Source organism: Medicago truncatula, chromosome 3 (genome assembly GCF_003473485.1).
Source record: "Medicago truncatula cultivar Jemalong A17 chromosome 3, MtrunA17r5.0-ANR, whole genome shotgun sequence".
Classification (NCBI taxonomy): domain Eukaryota; kingdom Viridiplantae; phylum Streptophyta; class Magnoliopsida; order Fabales; family Fabaceae; genus Medicago; species Medicago truncatula.
Window position 1 is genome coordinate 46,392,345 of NC_053044.1, and position 17,109 is coordinate 46,409,453.

General features: G+C 32.1%; 3 protein-coding genes across 3 annotated transcripts; 1 reads left to right on the top strand and 2 right to left on the bottom strand.

The window, feature by feature from the left end:
- Positions 1-249: 249 nt before the first annotated feature.
- On the bottom strand, positions 250-1,724 carry LOC25489828 (uncharacterized). Its single transcript, XM_013606054.3, has one exon. It carries the CDS (start codon positions 1,323-1,325, stop codon positions 591-593), a length of 735 nt encoding a protein of 244 aa, XP_013461508.1. The 5' UTR covers positions 1,326-1,724; the 3' UTR covers positions 250-590.
- Positions 1,725-9,591: 7,867 nt separating this feature from the next.
- Positions 9,592-11,449, top strand: LOC25489829 (probable chalcone--flavonone isomerase 3). The gene is made up of 5 exons (XM_013606057.2): positions 9,592-9,840; positions 9,940-10,023; positions 10,215-10,370; positions 10,611-10,837; positions 11,105-11,449. Coding segments are annotated over exons 1-5 (630 nt in total). The 5' UTR covers positions 9,592-9,839; the 3' UTR covers positions 11,267-11,449.
- A 2,065-nt stretch (positions 11,450-13,514) lies between these two features.
- Positions 13,515-15,416, bottom strand: LOC25489830 (RING-H2 finger protein ATL74-like). Its single transcript, XM_013606058.3, is given in 2 exon segments — positions 13,515-14,270; positions 14,273-15,416. Coding segments are annotated over 2 exon segments (633 nt in total). The 5' UTR covers positions 14,799-15,416; the 3' UTR covers positions 13,515-14,163.
- Between the last annotated feature and the right edge of the window lie 1,693 nt (positions 15,417-17,109).

Consider the following 17,109-nt stretch of genomic DNA (forward strand, 5'->3'; position numbering starts at 1 on the left):
GTAAAACTAAATGTAAATTTGTTTGAATGTACTTTTAATCTAAGTAAAAAAATTTAGGTCAAAAACCTGTATCCCTATGTATAGAGATTTGACCTTGATCATAACTTTTGTTATACATAAGATTGATTGTGATTTTTCAAAATTTTAAACATCTTCCAATCAGCCAAATGATCAAAGACAATTAACAAAGATTCAACGAAAGAAAACATGTACGGGTAGAAAAAAGAGTAAGGATTTAACAAGAAAAAATTGACATTTTAATCTCATATATTCCATTGTAGTGATCCACAGCGACACTACTATTATCGCATCACCGCAGACTAACATCTATTCAACATTGAATTGGATCCTTAATGATCAATCAATAATTATAACAAATCATTCATCAAGTAAAAATCCCCTACAAACGAATAACAGTTTGATGATCGATCGATCAATCCAATTAGTGCTAATGATCGTGGCTTTAGCCCTATACAGATCCACACCTTTGTTTGATATAGATAATCATATCAACTTGAAAAAATTGCTTATAGAATAAAACTGTACAACATCATGAATTTAATTAATTAATCAAATCGATTAATCAATAATCACTGTCTCAACCAATGACTTTGCAATAGCCAACAATTCTTAAGTTGAGACTGTGCGGTTTCTCCAAAGCTCTTCACTCTCACCAAACAAAAATGGGTCGAGAAAACACCCATTCCTGAACCCGGTCCAGACCCAACCCGGCTCGTTTTCAACAAATAACAAACCGGGTCACACCCAACACCTTTTCCTTGAACCACAACCCCCCACATCTTCGTCGTTCTTTCTTTCAGCCCTCTTTCACCACCGTCCTCCGCCTCATCTTCCCCCAACTCCTCCACAAATATAACCCCCTCCGGCATCGGAGTTTCACCGGTCTCCCATCTTTCCTTCACGGCCTCCCAATCCTCCACCTTCTCCGTCGCTAACTTCGTAGTTTCGTCTTTCTTCTTTGAATAAATTTGCACCAACAACGGTGCTTCCTTCAAATTCTTCACAATCTCCACCACCGATTCCCTCATCCACCTATCAAGCCTCTCTTGAGCCTGAATAGCTTCATTGGTTGTTCCTCCCCTGTTCTTCCCATTACGTTCCACAATCATCTTATTCGCCGTCACAGTCGTCGTCGTCGCCGTCGCCACCGCAGAGATCCTCCCTTTATTGACCGTGGATCGAGTCCAATCACCGATCGCAACAGAACACGTCACTACTCGGTTAACATCACAACATCTCTTCTGAATACCAACTCCGGCGGTTAAACGATTGTTTCCGATACCTAGAGACGACGAAGAAGCCATCGAGGATGGCCGGAGAAGAAGAAAGTATAGAACAACAACGAATAAGATATATAAGATAATGAGGAAAAACGGAAGCGGAAAAAGGTAAGTGAAATTGTGCTGTTTCAGTTATTTAAATTTAAAGGATAAAATAGAAGAACAAGTTTGTGAAAGAGAAGCAGAACACACATAACAAACTTAACAGAGAAGATGTGACAAAGATTGTTGTTTAAGTGATGACGCGTTCAAATTTAATGGCGGATAATAAAAAGAGTAGTGCTTTATATTGATCAAAACCAAAGGTCACGGTTCAATTATATGACTCAGATTCCTAGTGTGCATCGACCTTTTATTCAAACTTCTACGTACGAAGCCAGGTTTTGTTACGTGTGGGTGAGTCTTTGTAGGGATAAGTTACGATAAAGATCTAAGCCAGTTATTTTGCTACGTTTGCTGAGTTGGACGGTTTATAATGCAAGGGTGGATTGGATTGTGTTTTCAATTTGTTTACTAATGAGAATGGCACGAGGATTAGTTGCATGGGAACGTGTCTTTGTGTTTCTCCACAAGGTTCACACGCGAAAATGAGTGGGAGTTTTTCGGTGCGTAATTGAAGGATCAAAAGCTGTGATTGCAATGGACGGTGAAGATGAGAGTGAAGGGAGGGTGTATAAAAGGGATTGGTGTAGGTGATTGGGGATGTGGTTGGTGTGTGACGTGAAGAAAAGAATAAGAGAATAGCACGAGATGACACGGGGAAAGTGCATGGATTACGAAGGCGGGCACACGCGGGACGTTGGCTGAGTGTAAAGCTGGATCACACGTTGGAATATCAACTCCACGTCAGCATTCGCCGTTTTATATATATATATATATATATATATTTTTTTTTTTTAATTTGTTTTTTGAAGCGTTTTTGGCGGTATTTTAAATGCGGAAAATGCTACCCAATTATTGGAGGTGCCCATGCTTTTTTAATTCAAATCATTGTCAACAAGGATCTAACTTCTAAGCAAGTGCATCAGCTGGAGTTTTTATGTGTACTACTCAGCTACAAACTACAACTAGTACTAGACCTGTCGTGATTCACGTGACAGTTAATTTACTATTATTGTTAAAAAATATCGGATAGTTAATAATCTAAACTTTTTTTTCTTCAAACAATCGGAGTTTAAGCATTTTAAATATGGATATGAAGAAGTATTGGTACATTAAATTTAAGCCCTTCATTTTAATCTAAAGAGCTGATAATATATTCTCACATTCTTATATAATAAAGTCATTCTCACTAGATATGTCATATATATATCCAATTAAGATAAACTTACATGGATTTTTAATAAACTAACTTATAACAAGTTAACAGTTGCTTGAATTTGTTGTGTTTGATAAAATTAACAATTAAATTAGTTTATAAATATTAAATGACATAATAGACAATACTTTTCATTAATATTTGGTTTTTTTCAATTAACATTTTAAAAGTAAAATTAAAATTAAAATTAAAAGTGATAAGTTATATGGGAAAATATACTATAAGCTCTTGTAAAAATGACGGTTAACAAACATTTTTTTTTTATCATATAAACTAATAAAGTTTCGACTCTTTTGGACTGCTTTTTTATTATTTTAATTATACTCTTAAATATATTTTTAGATAACAATATTATATTGTTGGTGTGATTAAAAAGATAAGAATTTTTATTCTATTTGTTATATTATTGTTGTCAATATGAAAAGATAAATATGGTTTGTTGTGTTTGTTACATTTGAAAATCATACTTTTTTTTGACAAGTAAATATCTATACTTATAATCAATAGTATATATATAAAGTAAAGTTTTTTATGCCACATGTTACTTTCACGTTTATTCGCAATATTTTTATTATTTTTCTATTTTTTAAAACCAATATTTGATTTGACATAAATATCTCAACAAACTTTTGATCTTATCAAATATTTTACTTAACTTTTTTTATTGAATTCCTAATATCAATAGTATATATATAAAGTAAGGTTTTTTATGCTACGTGTCACTTTCACGTTTATTCGCAATATTTTTATTATTTTTCTATTTTTTAAAATTAATATTGGCATAAATATCTCAACAAACTTTTGATGTTATCTACTGAATATTTTAGTTAAATTTTTCATTGAATTTCTAATATTTTATGTAACAGAAATATCTTAAAAGAAATAACATAAATTCCTAAAAGTTAATTTTTTTTTCTATATGTGTTAATATTTTTACCAAATCTAATTAATTTTATCTGTATGTGCATCTATAAATTTACGAGTATTTATAATATGGTATATTTTATTATATTTGTGTATATTTATTAAGATATTCATCCTATACCAATCCGTGATAAATTTTATTTGCGAATATCATACATATAATTTTTTTATCTTCTTGAATATGTCTAACTCGGACAACGTCGGATAAATACACTAGTTTTAATCTATATCAAAGAAATTATATAAAATATTGTTTGTAATTTACACATAAATTTACACGTCAGCGTTGTGTCTTACCAAAATAGACACTAGACCAACAACAATTTTTTTTGGTGACAATAAAATTGCTTTGAAAAATGTCTAATGCCTTTCAGTAAAGCTCTCTTGGAGTGAATTTTTAATTGGTTTTTTACCAACACGCCTCTTTAAAATTTATATACTTTTATGCAATTAACAGTATTTAACTTTGGTGATTCAGTACATATTTGTTAATTGCTTGGACGTTTAATAGGCCATTCATACAATTCAATTTTTTTTTTTTACCGTTTTTTAAAAATAAAAGTGTAGTCTTTTTACCATGAAAAATAGAAGTACTAGCTACTACATACGTTCAAGTGGCAGTGCACCGCATAAACAAACATAGACTCAGTAAGTGAGTCCCACCACTATTAATTTTTGTTCAAACTTCATTATATTGTTATCTCTTCAAATGGACGAAATGGAGAAAGTATTAAAAGAAGAGGATCCTAACACACATTCCATGATTCCAAGATCTAAATGAACTACTCACTCCTCATAGCAAAGAACATAAACAAATAAAGAAAACAAAGGAAATAAAAGAATAAAACTATATTGAAATAAAATAAAAGAAAAACTATATATTAAACAAAGGCAAGTCAATCCCCGTGAGCATAGCTCAGTTGGTAAGGATATGTATTGTTATATTCAGGGACCGAAGTTTGAACCCCAGACACCCCACTTATTCTCCTTGAAAAATGAGAATTCTAGCCTAGGCTACCTGAAAAAAAAAAAAAAAAAAAAAAGGCAAGTCTAAGCATTACAATATACGTGCAAATACATAAGTAGTAAAAGAGTAAATGACCATTACACAAGGACCACTCAAGTGCCAAAAGAAAAACTGCAAAACATGAAGTTATGGAGCTGTTACGACCGTTTCCCTTCCATTATGTGCGACCATAACAACTTTTGTATTGAAGAAGCTGATAGGTGACAATTTTGAGCTTTGAGGATGCGTTTTCTACAGTGATGCTGAGTTATTCTCCCCTCTTTAATCGTTGAAAATGGTATTGAATGTTATTTGAGTGTCCTAGGTCATGACTTGGTCAACAAGTCTTGCTTCCTTATAAGATATTAGTCCATCTTGCACCATTGCTTAATACACATATCATTTTACCTATTTATTCAATAATAAAGTAAAATGCACATAAAACTTAGACAAAAGTATTAATTTATTAAAACAAAAAACTAATAAAAATTACTATGAAATATGATGCTATCGTGTAATCGAAGGACTTGACAGTTACAAAATACTTAGAAAGGAATTCTTATAGATTTCCGCCCCTCAAAATTCAAAATTACATCCTTTAGATTCTTTTTATTTCTTAATTTTTTCTTCATATTCTCAGAAAAAATACGAAAAAAATTTCAATAGTTTTATTTGATTTTTAGATTATTTTGGTGGAATCTTAATATTTTTTATTTGATTTGATAGATTTTTATCATTTTTTACTTTGCTTTTTTGACTCTTCTTAAAAGAAAAATTCGCAATTAATGAAAGGATAATAGATTTTGACTGTTGCTTATATATAGGAAAATTTTGAATTATATAATCCTAACCAGGGCAGTATTTTTGTAGAAAATGGAGAGTGCAGTGAGAAAGGGGAGTGTGGGAAAAGAATCTTCCTTCCATTTTTTTGGTTGTAGACTTGTAGGGGGGCTTAGTGTTTACTGGGTTTAGGCATTTACTGATGGGCTTTAATATATTTGTCTCATTTTTACTTTTCCAACCCTATGTCTTTCCTCGCACGTCCTATTTTCCCCCAAAATACCCTTGAAGTTTCCGGATTTCATAATCCGGAATGGTGTTTTCCTTTGTTAAAGGGTGAAAAAAGGAGTTACGGATTTTTCCAGATTATAAAATCCAGAAACTTCATTTTTCCGGATTTTGTAATCCGAAAACTTCAAAAAATAGGGTGCGCTACATAATTTTTTCAATAAAATAGGGTGTTATTGCTAGGATTCTTGGTGCTGCTTTGGTTGTTCCTATTTTGCAAGTTCATGTCATTTGGGGAGATGAAAGGTAAACTATACTATTCTTCTTGTTCATGGTTTGTGATGATTTTATTGAATGAAGTTTTATGTAAGGTTTAGTTGTTACAATTTTGTACTTAAATCTTCCTAATGACACTTATTGGAGCATAATCTAAGCCTAAGCATAGATGATATTATTTCAATATTGTTTAATGAAGACCAAATTTGGATATATATTTAGCTGTTATGTTTCTTCACTAGCATTCTAATTTTTGATGTTTCCGGATTACAAAATCCGAAAAAATGAAGTTTAAAATAAAGTTATCCTTTTAAAATTCGTAACTCATTTTTTCACCCTTTAACAAAGGGAAATACCATTTCGGATTATGAAATTCGAAAACTTCAAAGATATTTTTGGAAAAAAATAGAGCGCACGAGAATTCCATAGGGTGGGAAAAGTAATACTTTTTTTTAATTGTTTTTAGCTTCAATATTTTTCTCTCTGTCACTCCAAAAATACTAAAATAACCCCAACAACAGTTAACTATCCTTTATAAAGATTTCTAAATCGGCTAAAATAATTAAAAAAATGAATGAACCGCGCTAAAAAATTCCGAATGACACTAAGCTGTTGTTGGAGAACCAAACGACACTTAAGTACCATTTGAAAAAGCTAATGAGAAATTTGTGAAGCCTAAACAAAAATTGGGTTATTTTTCTTCCGTGGCTTGTTTCTACTATTTTATCTTCAAAGTTGTTTTTTTTTTTTTTTTGCGATGTAATATTACCAATTTAGAATAATCTTTTATAGTTGTTTTATTTTTCTCTCTCTTTGGGATATAAATTTTTGATCACGAAGAACTTTTTAACACTATTTTCAATTCAAAAGGAAGATTGAAAGGAAATAAATGATTACTTGAGGTAAGTTATAGGGTGCACCATACAATTATGGCGGAACTTAGGGTCTTGTTCATGGTTTAAGGTTACAAAGTTGCTTTTCATACTTCACTCAATACTAAGGAACACCACCCCACATGATGGGAATGGTGGAGTCTCGAAAATCATTGAATCATCATTTTTGACCTCTTCTCCAAGAGACATTATCTTTTATGGATTGTGATAATTGAAAGTGTGAGATCGTGTATGTTTATCCAAGTAAATTTTGACTTGGTGGAGTTGATTAATCCACCATTTTCTCTTAAGTTGACTTGGTGAAATTTTTTTTGTCCTAAATTATATGTTGCTTCACAATACAACGAAACATTAATGTTATTTTTTCCATTATATCATTGACTATTTGTTACTCTCTCATCTTTCAATTCTTTCATTTACTTTTCACATATCATTTATTAAGGATAATTTTATAAAACAACTCATAACATCTATTTCTCACACACGATTAATTATATTTTTTAATACGTGTGAAATGCTCAAAACATCATATCATTTAAATCGGAGGGAGTATTATTTGATGATTATAGAAGGATTTTCATTCCTCATTTAGCTCGTATGCTTTTTTTGTTATTTTTTCTATCTATAATAAAAAAGCTGCACTAAAACATATATAAATTTGTTTATTCCACGTATTTTTACCAAGTAGATGAATGAAATTCTTCTATAGCATGATCATAAAAAATTAAGATGATTTTTTTAAGGGCACATATTAAGGTATCAACTATGGAAATTATACATTAAAAATTATGCAAATTTAATTTTAAAAAGTTTGAAATTTAAATTTGCATAATAAATATTTACTTTTTATAGAAACCTTAGAACACATGTTAGCATGGTTTTTTTTTTCTTCCTTCCATAGTTTGTTGGGGGCGTGCAGTAGCTCTATCTAATAACACTTTTAAAGGTGCAATTCTTCATGAGTGGTTTAATTCTGCACATTGCTTTTGAGTTGACGTAATATCCTCCATTTTCAAAAGAAATGAAAAGCTTAAACATCATCATCATCAAGTGAGTCTAATCATCATCATCATCCTTCTTATTTTCTTTTAAAATTCATCTGTGTTCATATCTCTTTAAATGGAACCTCCATTTCTTTTGAGAATGGGAGGATCACAACTCAAAATGGGGATACAATAGGTATCCATAGATAGTGTGGCCTTAAGCATATTTAGAGTGTAAAATCAAGCATGGTCCTATATTCAGGTTGCCAAGTTGTTGAATTCTACTGGTTATGGATCAGAGATATATGTGTGTGCGCATGTGTGATTTAAAATAAAATAGGCGTCAAATTCATACTTTTGTATAAGACACTTTAAATCTTAAGGACGACCGGATAATATTTATATTAATATGAGATTTGGGTAATTTTATTAATATCTAACAAGTACGAATGCCGATGGATAAGATTACCATTATCTCCGCCTTTGTATTAATTAACTCATAGATAGTTTTTTGAAGAAATTAACTCATAGATAGTTGAAATATCTATTTCTTTAATCCGTGAATATCTGTTAAGATACCTATGCTTGCGACGGATTTTATCTAAATTTATATTATGTATAATGTTTTAATATGTGGGTTTGGTTATCCTTCCACCTATTTACATTAATTGAATATTTATACACCAAAATAACGATCATGTACATTTATTTGAAGAAATGATGAAGATGTTTACTCAGAATTATTATGCCGACTGTAGGGTCCATAATAATAACATAGTAGCACAATTAGAATACAAACGCCACACAAGAGTACAAAATTGAGCTATATATGAAATAAGAGTTTTGTTAACGAGTGTTCTTGAGACACTCTTTAAATATCTTATATTTAGTAATTATTCATTCCGTCCCAAATTGTATGACGTTTTGGGCATTTCATACATATTAAGAAATATAATTAATATTGTGTGGGAAAGAGATATTATGAATTGTTTTACAAAATTATCCTTAATAAATGATATGGGAAAGATAAATGAAAGAATTGAAAGAAGAAAGAGTAATAAATAGTTAAGGATATAATAGGAAAAGTAACATTAATGCTTCATTGGTATTGTAAAGTGACATATAATTTAGGACAAATATTTTTTCTAAAGTGACATACAATTTGGGACGGAGGTAGTATTCTTTTAAAAAGTCAACTATTGCAATTTTCAATGAATTTAATACACAATTTTTCATTTAAAACTTACTCCATCCGTTTTAAAATGAGTGTCGCTTTAACAAAAATAATTTGTTTCAAAATGAATGTCATTTTCATTTTTCAATGCACTATTAATTACTTTTTTCCAATAGTACCCTTAATTATTGTTGTACACACAACTTCAAAAGTATCATTTTGCACTTTAATTTATAATGATGACAAATGCACCAATAACTAGCGATGCTATTTTAGTAAAAGTATCATATATTTGGACAACATTATTCCATTCCTTAGTCTGTGTGTAATTGGCTAAAGCGACACTCATTTTAAAATAAACAGAGTATTATTTAAAGTGTTTAAAAAGTGTCACGGAACACTCGTTAATATTTTCCATAAAATAGTACACTTTTCTAGTGATGGGGGTAGGTAGTGAACGAAAACTAGCTAGTACTCAAAGAATGAACGGTGGCGCTCGTGCCACCAACCGCATTGGTGGCCGAAGAAATTCCAAGGGAGTCATAGACAACGAAATTGACTTGAAATGAAACAACATGCTAACTTCAACATTCATATACTAAACCAATTTATATTAATAAAAATGAAAAATGAAATATATTCATTTGCATTTGTAAAAAAAGAACGTAGTTTGAAGAGATGATTAGGTAGGAGTTTAGGTTGTTTGTGACCAACATTATTATTAAACAAAAATATAGACCACTTGAGAGAGAAAGTCACAAGTATGTATGTCAACTCGATCTACCTACCACCTTAATTTAGCTACGGAGTGTGTCTAATAAACAACCTTATATAACAACCTAAGTAATATCTACCATTCTTACATCTCATCTTAAGTTTCTCTCTTAAACCATCTCACCACAATTCTCTCTACTTTCTCTGTCTCTATCTACATCGATCACCAGCAACTAATAACTAGTAAGAAGCCACCTCTCTCTCAATCAAATATTGATTATTGATTATTGATTTCAATGATAGATTAATTAGTTGTCTTTGTTTGTGTGAATTTGATTACAGTGGCTAGTGAAACTGTTTTGGTTGATGAAATCTCTTACCCTTCAAAGATCACTACTAACAAACCCCTTTCTCTCCTTGGTCATGGTAAGTTGCTACATACATGCATGCTCCTTTTGAAATTCTTCCAAATTCTTTTTCTTGATTTGATTTTGTTAATTAGTGTTTCTGTAAACTAATCAATGTTTAAAGTCAAATTTATTAATTAATTATATTCTAATAGTAGCAAGAGATGCAGGTAATACATAGAATCTAACTTGATTTTCCATTTTTGATAGGGATTACCGACATGGAGATCCATTTTCTCCAAGTGAAATTCTATTCAATTGGGGTTTATTTGGAACCTGAAGTAGTAAACCACTTGCAACAGTGGAAAGGTAAGCCTGCCAAGGAATTGGAAGACAATGATGACTTCTTTGATGCTCTCATATCTTGTAAGTTCTGATCCCTTTTATAATCAAAGTTCTTTCACTAATTATTGTATATGCTATGTGGATGTGGAAATCTTTAATGTGAGCTCATCTATTTATTTATTATTTGGTATCAATTAACTAACTAACTAACTAACTAACCAACAATTTTACCTTAATTATATCATAAATGTTATTTGGATTACCAAAATGTTGTGCAAGACTGTACTAACAGATAACAAAATTGAATGTGAATATGTGCAGCTCCTGTGGAGAAGGCAATTAGACTTGTTGTGATTAAAGAGATTAAGGGTGCACAGTATGGTGTTCAGATTGAGACTGCTGTTAGGGACCGTTTGGCAGCCGATGACAAATATGAGGATGAAGAAGAAGAAGCTTTGGAAAAAGTAATTGAATTTTTCCAGTCTAAGTACTTCAAGAAACATTCAGTCATCACATATCATTTCCCAGCAAACTCTCCAACTGCTGAGGTAAAGTAGCAAGCAGCATTAGGCACTGGCTACCTTAATTGATCCTATTCATTTTAAGTTGATTTTAGGTCAACTTATTATTAACAACAATGACATTAATCGTCATGTCATTTACAACTGCTACATATGAGTTTTGAATTTCATCCGGTTACAAAATCAAACTCTTAACAATTGAATTGACATCTCGATGACATAACCAACTTCAACTAACATTAACAAATATTGCATTTAAGTTGACTAATGTGATGATTGTTTGTTGTAATACAGATAGTGGTATCTTTGGAAGGAAAAGAAGACTCAAAGTATGTAATAGAGAATGCCAATGTAGTAGAGACTATTAAGAAATGGTATCTTGCTGGCTCAAGGGCTATATCACCTTCAACCATTTCATCCTTGGCTAACCATCTCTCAGAGGAATTGTCCAAGTGAAGAAAATCTCGTGGTGTGTAATGTAATATTGAGAATCTATGTTCTTTGTTGCTATTTTGTATTAATTGGAATTTTTTCCACTCTGTTTGCGGAATTCTGCTTTTTAACTTATTGGAATAATGTTAATCTTGTGAGACATATCAAATTCATGCTTGCTCAATAAATTGATATTCTTTATGGAAATTAGAGATCCATAGATTCCACATGTGCATGCATAGTCATAACCATCGGTCAAGGGGTTCAAAATTTTGAACTTTAAAAAATAATTATAATAATATATAAAAATAAAATATATTAAAAAAAATAAATTGTACTTAATATATATTGTAATCAAATCACAAATAAAAAAAAATGGTGTTGGACTTGGAAATAATGTCGAACGGTCCTCCTAAATAGATGATATGCACCAAATAGCAAAGCATGCATACAAACATCCCTCGGAAGGACACAAGAAACCTAAATGATTAAATTCGATGGAGGCAAGGGTTGACATATAAATATCTTTATATGTCGGCATGTGCCTCTTTTAAGTTGCAAGGGTTTCGATGGTGGCACTGCCACATACTCATATATTTCACGGTCTCTTTAAAAACTTCAACTTTTCTTCCAACTATCTTCTTTGTCCTTCTCCATTATTCTTCTCTGTCCTTCAATTTCTTTCCCTCAGTCATCTTAATTTTTTTCCCATCCTTCAAGTTTGTCACCATTGTTGAACCTTAAACCTATCCAGCTTTCAAAACATCCCTTAAATTTCTCAAATATACTTCATTTAAGAAAAATAAAATGATGGTGAGTGGAATTTGGTAAATGAATGCAAGAGATCAAGTGCTTTGGGGTTTAAGGTGGATCCAAATTATGGTATGATGTTGTTCATTCGTGTAGGGACAATTTTGATAGAAATTTGGTAAAGGTAGGAACTAAATTAAGAGTAAGTTGTGCACACTAAATTGATGAATATTTGTTTTCGATGTTATGTCTTACTGGCATAACATTAGCTTAATAAGGTTATTATTAAAAAAAAAGCTTAACAAGGTCATTCAATCATTAAAAATATGAAAGTTTTCGTGACCTTAATTCAGTTGGTAAGAACAATGCATAATATACGTAAGTAAGGTCTGGGGTACGAACTCCGGACAATAAAAAAAAAATCGTCGAAAAAGGAAAAAGCTAAAATTGTATGATATTCTTCTTTTAATTTTTTTAAAATATCAATATATATCAAAATATAGATATACCCTCAAAAAGCCTCCAAAAAGTAAAAACCAACTCGCAATTAGACCCTAATGGTACATGTTAAGAAACTCATAAATTTACCGACCGAACCTAACAAGTTGGGTAAGGTCGCTTAACTTTCTACATAGTTTATTTCCTTTTATGTTTTAATAATACATAACATGTAATATTTTCGAAAATATAAATTATTTATATTTAAAATCATGGTAAATAATTAATTAAATTTTTGAAATTTGTATTGAAGGGATTCAAAGAATACTAAGCTTTGAAGGTCACAAAACAACCGGCCGGGTAAGAGGGAAGGGGAAGAGAGACGGTGGTAATTGGTGGTCCTTTTGGAATAATACCTTAAAAAATGTCAAACTCAAGCAACAAGTTATCCTCCATTCTCATATACTTGGTTCATATTCACAATCATAGATAGTGGTGGAATGAATTTTCCCCCATAATGTGGGCCTACGGAACCCACAAAAGGAAATTAGAGTATGTAGATGAAGAGACATTAAGATTCCATTATGCGAACAAAGTAACAATCATGACTGCTTGGTGTATATATGCTCTTGTACTCACAATGCCCTTCAAATAAAAAATAAAACAGAAGGGAAAATTAAAGTATAAACCTTACTCTACTAGTCTAGTGATACTTGATAGCAATCTTTTGTAAATACTATACAAGATTTACATTTGGAAATTTGGATAAATGCTTTAGTCTTTGATTCTGCAATGATGTATGTAAATCAGAAAGCACCTGTAGTAAGCCTTGCTTGATTGACAAGAGACAATAGTACTGTGAAAGAATAAAGGGTTCAAAGTTTTAGCTGTATTGATGGTGTCACCACGACAAAATAGTCCTCAATTTGATTCCTGAAATTGATTTTTTTTCGACCGAGGACAAACTTTAAACTTTTTGAAGCATACAATTAACAACTTAATTTTGTTCTAAAACATAATTGAGTTAATTTCAGATGATAAAGAATGGCCTTAAGAAATAGAGATGTAATGTAACAAAGAAAAGTAAGAAAAAATGAAGCAAGTTTTTCTCTTCTATTTCTGAACACAAAATGTCACCAAAGTATCGAACTAGTTGTGCATAATTTCCTTACAATCTATTTACAGACAACAAACATTCAGACTTCATGCTATACCATATGTCAGAAAAACTTGCACACATGTTGAAGGTCCCTGAAATCATCTTCCAACAGTTTTTCCTACTGCTATAATATCTTTGATTCTTAGAACAATAATAGTATGATACAAGTGCGCCATAAACATAAAAAGTTCCACATTGAAGACTAAACTCAGATTTTGGAAAAAAGTCCTTGAAAACAATCTAGGTTTTTTATGTCTCTGCAAGACGGCAACCATGTCACAACCGCAATTCAGCATATTTTGACTACATTTGGTCATTATTTACTTCAATATCAAGTATAGCAATGCAACCACAATCAACCCTTTCTCTCTCTTTTTTTTGTTGAAGAACTTGGATGTTTGAGAGTTTGATTTCAACCTATGAAGTACTAACATAGACTCGACATTTAAGAACGACATGTAGACGCTACTAATAATTTGAGAAAATGAAAGTTAGTGAATGTAACAAGTGTGCCGGTGATGTGTCTGGACATTGGACACGCCTTCAATCTGAAGTATCGGTGCTATATTTCAACTCACAAACAGCCAACTTCTTCCATAGCTAAAAGGTTCATATGTTCATGCCCTCCTAAGCCATTATCTACATGATTTGTGGTCCTTGCAGCCACAGCAACATTCACAGAACAGATGCAGCTCCACAACTAGTTGGATATTCAATCAAAGTCTGTCTACAAGTAGGACAGGAGGAGTGTGAAAGCAACCAAGTATCTATGCATTTTACATGGAATCCATGGTTACATTTTGGCAGAATTCTAACTTTCTCTCCATCCATAAACTCCCCAAGACAAATTGGACATTCTGTGGCTGCAAAACTAGTACTACTACCTCCAGAACCATAAACAGCTACAGGGATCTTACGCAATGCACTTTTCTTTAAACCCTTTGATGCTAAACGAGCCATAGCTTCATCTGGTGTCTCAAAAGCATACCTGTTGCTACATCTTAGAACACACCTTACAATTGAGTTGAGTCCTAATGCAAAAATAAGTGCACAAAGTAAAGCTGCCAAGATAAACACCATGTTGGTGTCAAAATTTGAATCACCCGGGGTTGTGAAAGGCTCCCTTGACCTATTCATGTAACCTGATGCAGTTGTTGAAGTTGAATCTGCGTCAAGCAAAAGGCGGTGGAGGCGTTGACGGAGAGCCATTGTAGATTCAATGGTTTTGATCCAAAGTAGACAATACCTTAGAAAAGCGGTGCAGCGAACTTGAGATCGGAAAAGTTCTCAACTCAACCACTTTGTTATAGAAGCACAAAAACTATGAAGAAAACATGACAAGGAAGGTTCAAAATGATTTTGATGTACTGTTTTACCTTGCTTGTGATGTTTTCCAACATGAATAGTTGGAATGTTTCTTCTAAATTGAGAGCACTAAATGAGAGACTCAAATTTTGTGACAGAAAAGAAGGTAAGGCTTAGTGTGTTTTGTGGTTTTTAGAAGTTTCATAGGCAACAGGGACATAGATATTAGTATTATGTTAGGAAATGAAAGCAGGACAACTACTTTGTTGTCTCCTTCCATCTATTATTGAAGTGAGACATTGATAGTATGTGACATGAAGATGGTTGTTGATTTTAAGAATCAGGTTAGGGAAGAAATTACGGCACCTGATCCCACCTAATCAAAATTAGCATAATTAAATTAAGCAGCACTTATTCTCAGTACCAAATCCTTTCCCCACTCCTGCACTCAACCATAAATGTAAAGTTGAAAAAAGTAATCCGTTCCCTTCATTTTATTTTTATTCTCATCCAACTTTCATTGTTAGTTTATATGATTAAGAATTAAGATACCCCGTATAAACACAATAATTCTATTTATAGCCAAAGCATTATATTAGTGCATTATTAAACCAAAAAAACTTAAAATTCTAAAGTTACTTTGGCTAGTTATTTGTATTTATATACAGTGTTTGATAGTATTTCATTGGTTTGTTTTTCTTTGGCATTATGCTGATTTAGTCCAAGTTAGGAATGTGTATCTGAAAGAGAAGTTGGATTTATACAAAATGTAACAGCTCACGGTTGCGAAAGGTTGTAATAATAGTGCACAAATTTCATTGTTGTATTTTTCAATTATTACAAAAGGGTAAGCATATGAACCAATGGGAAGGTAACGTTTCATTAAGGTAACGATGGTGTCTATTGCAAATATGGATTGAGGATTTGAGGTTTATCCGTTTGGCATAATAAGGAGAAAAAGAGTGAGCATATCATAGGCTACTGCCTAACCCCAAAGGTAAGGGTAAGGTCCACTCCATGGCACATAAAATGGTCCAGAATTGCACTTCACCTTCACATTTGTTATAATTTAGACTTTATACAACTCTGAAAGGTTTTAGTGAACTTTCCAAAATTCTCACAAATTGATTGCCTTAGCCAGAACACATGAAAGTTTTCCATCAATACTCATGACATATTCACACCTACTTTGTTAAATTGCTGGCCTCTCATACACATTTTTTGTCACGGGAAATTTTCTATATAACTTATTTGGTTATTTATAAAAAAAGTGTGCATACTTAGATGATTAACAAGTTAATCATTGTTTGATACTTCCACAATTTATGCAACCAAGCTTGGCCATTAAGGTATTAGGTATAGTTGCATATTTTAGACGGGAGGAATAGGGATTGGAGCAGGGACCATCAACTGCACTATGTTAAGAATCCATTTTTTTTAGGATAATGTTAAGAATCAAAGTTGATAGAACCTTTTATTTTTTTGACTGAACCAATACTATATAGTATTTAGAATTCTGCTCATTACCTAAATGATTTCACTCATTCTCAAAGTAAAAGTCCAAAATGCTCCTACGCATGTTAACATGCGCTAGTTGTAATATGTACTTATGTTAAGTCACGCTACCTGATTTAACATGCGCTAGTGTATTTTTTACCTAAGTTAAGTCACGTAACTTGCGCTAGTGTATTCTGAGCGTGAGTTAACTCACGCTAGTTGGCCGGTGCAGAACTGAAGAACAAACGTTTTTTGGTATGTGGTCAGTTTTTCAACATTCAATCCACACATTTTTAACACTATTTTACACGTTTTTTGATCACATTAATGGTGTTTACAACCTATACTACCATTCCCACCTATAAATACCCCTCCATACTTCCCTAATTCCTCACACCATATCACTTTCTCCCCCTGCTCACTCTCTCCCTCTATTTCTCTTCTTTCTTTTTCAATATTCTCTTTGGGGGCAAAAATGATCAATCTTCTTAGGGGTAAAATAGTGAGTAGCCGACTTGGGGAAGTGATCAACCCTTGGGATAAGTTTAAATCTGCTTTTTTAAACCCCAAAAACTTTTTACCTGGGTAAAAAGAATCTTCTTGGGGTAAAAAAAAACCAGATTTAAATTTAGCCCAAGGGTTGATGGTGTATTTTCCCCAAGAACGTTGCTCACTATTTTACCCCAAGATGATTGGTCACCTTTTACCCCAAAGAGGG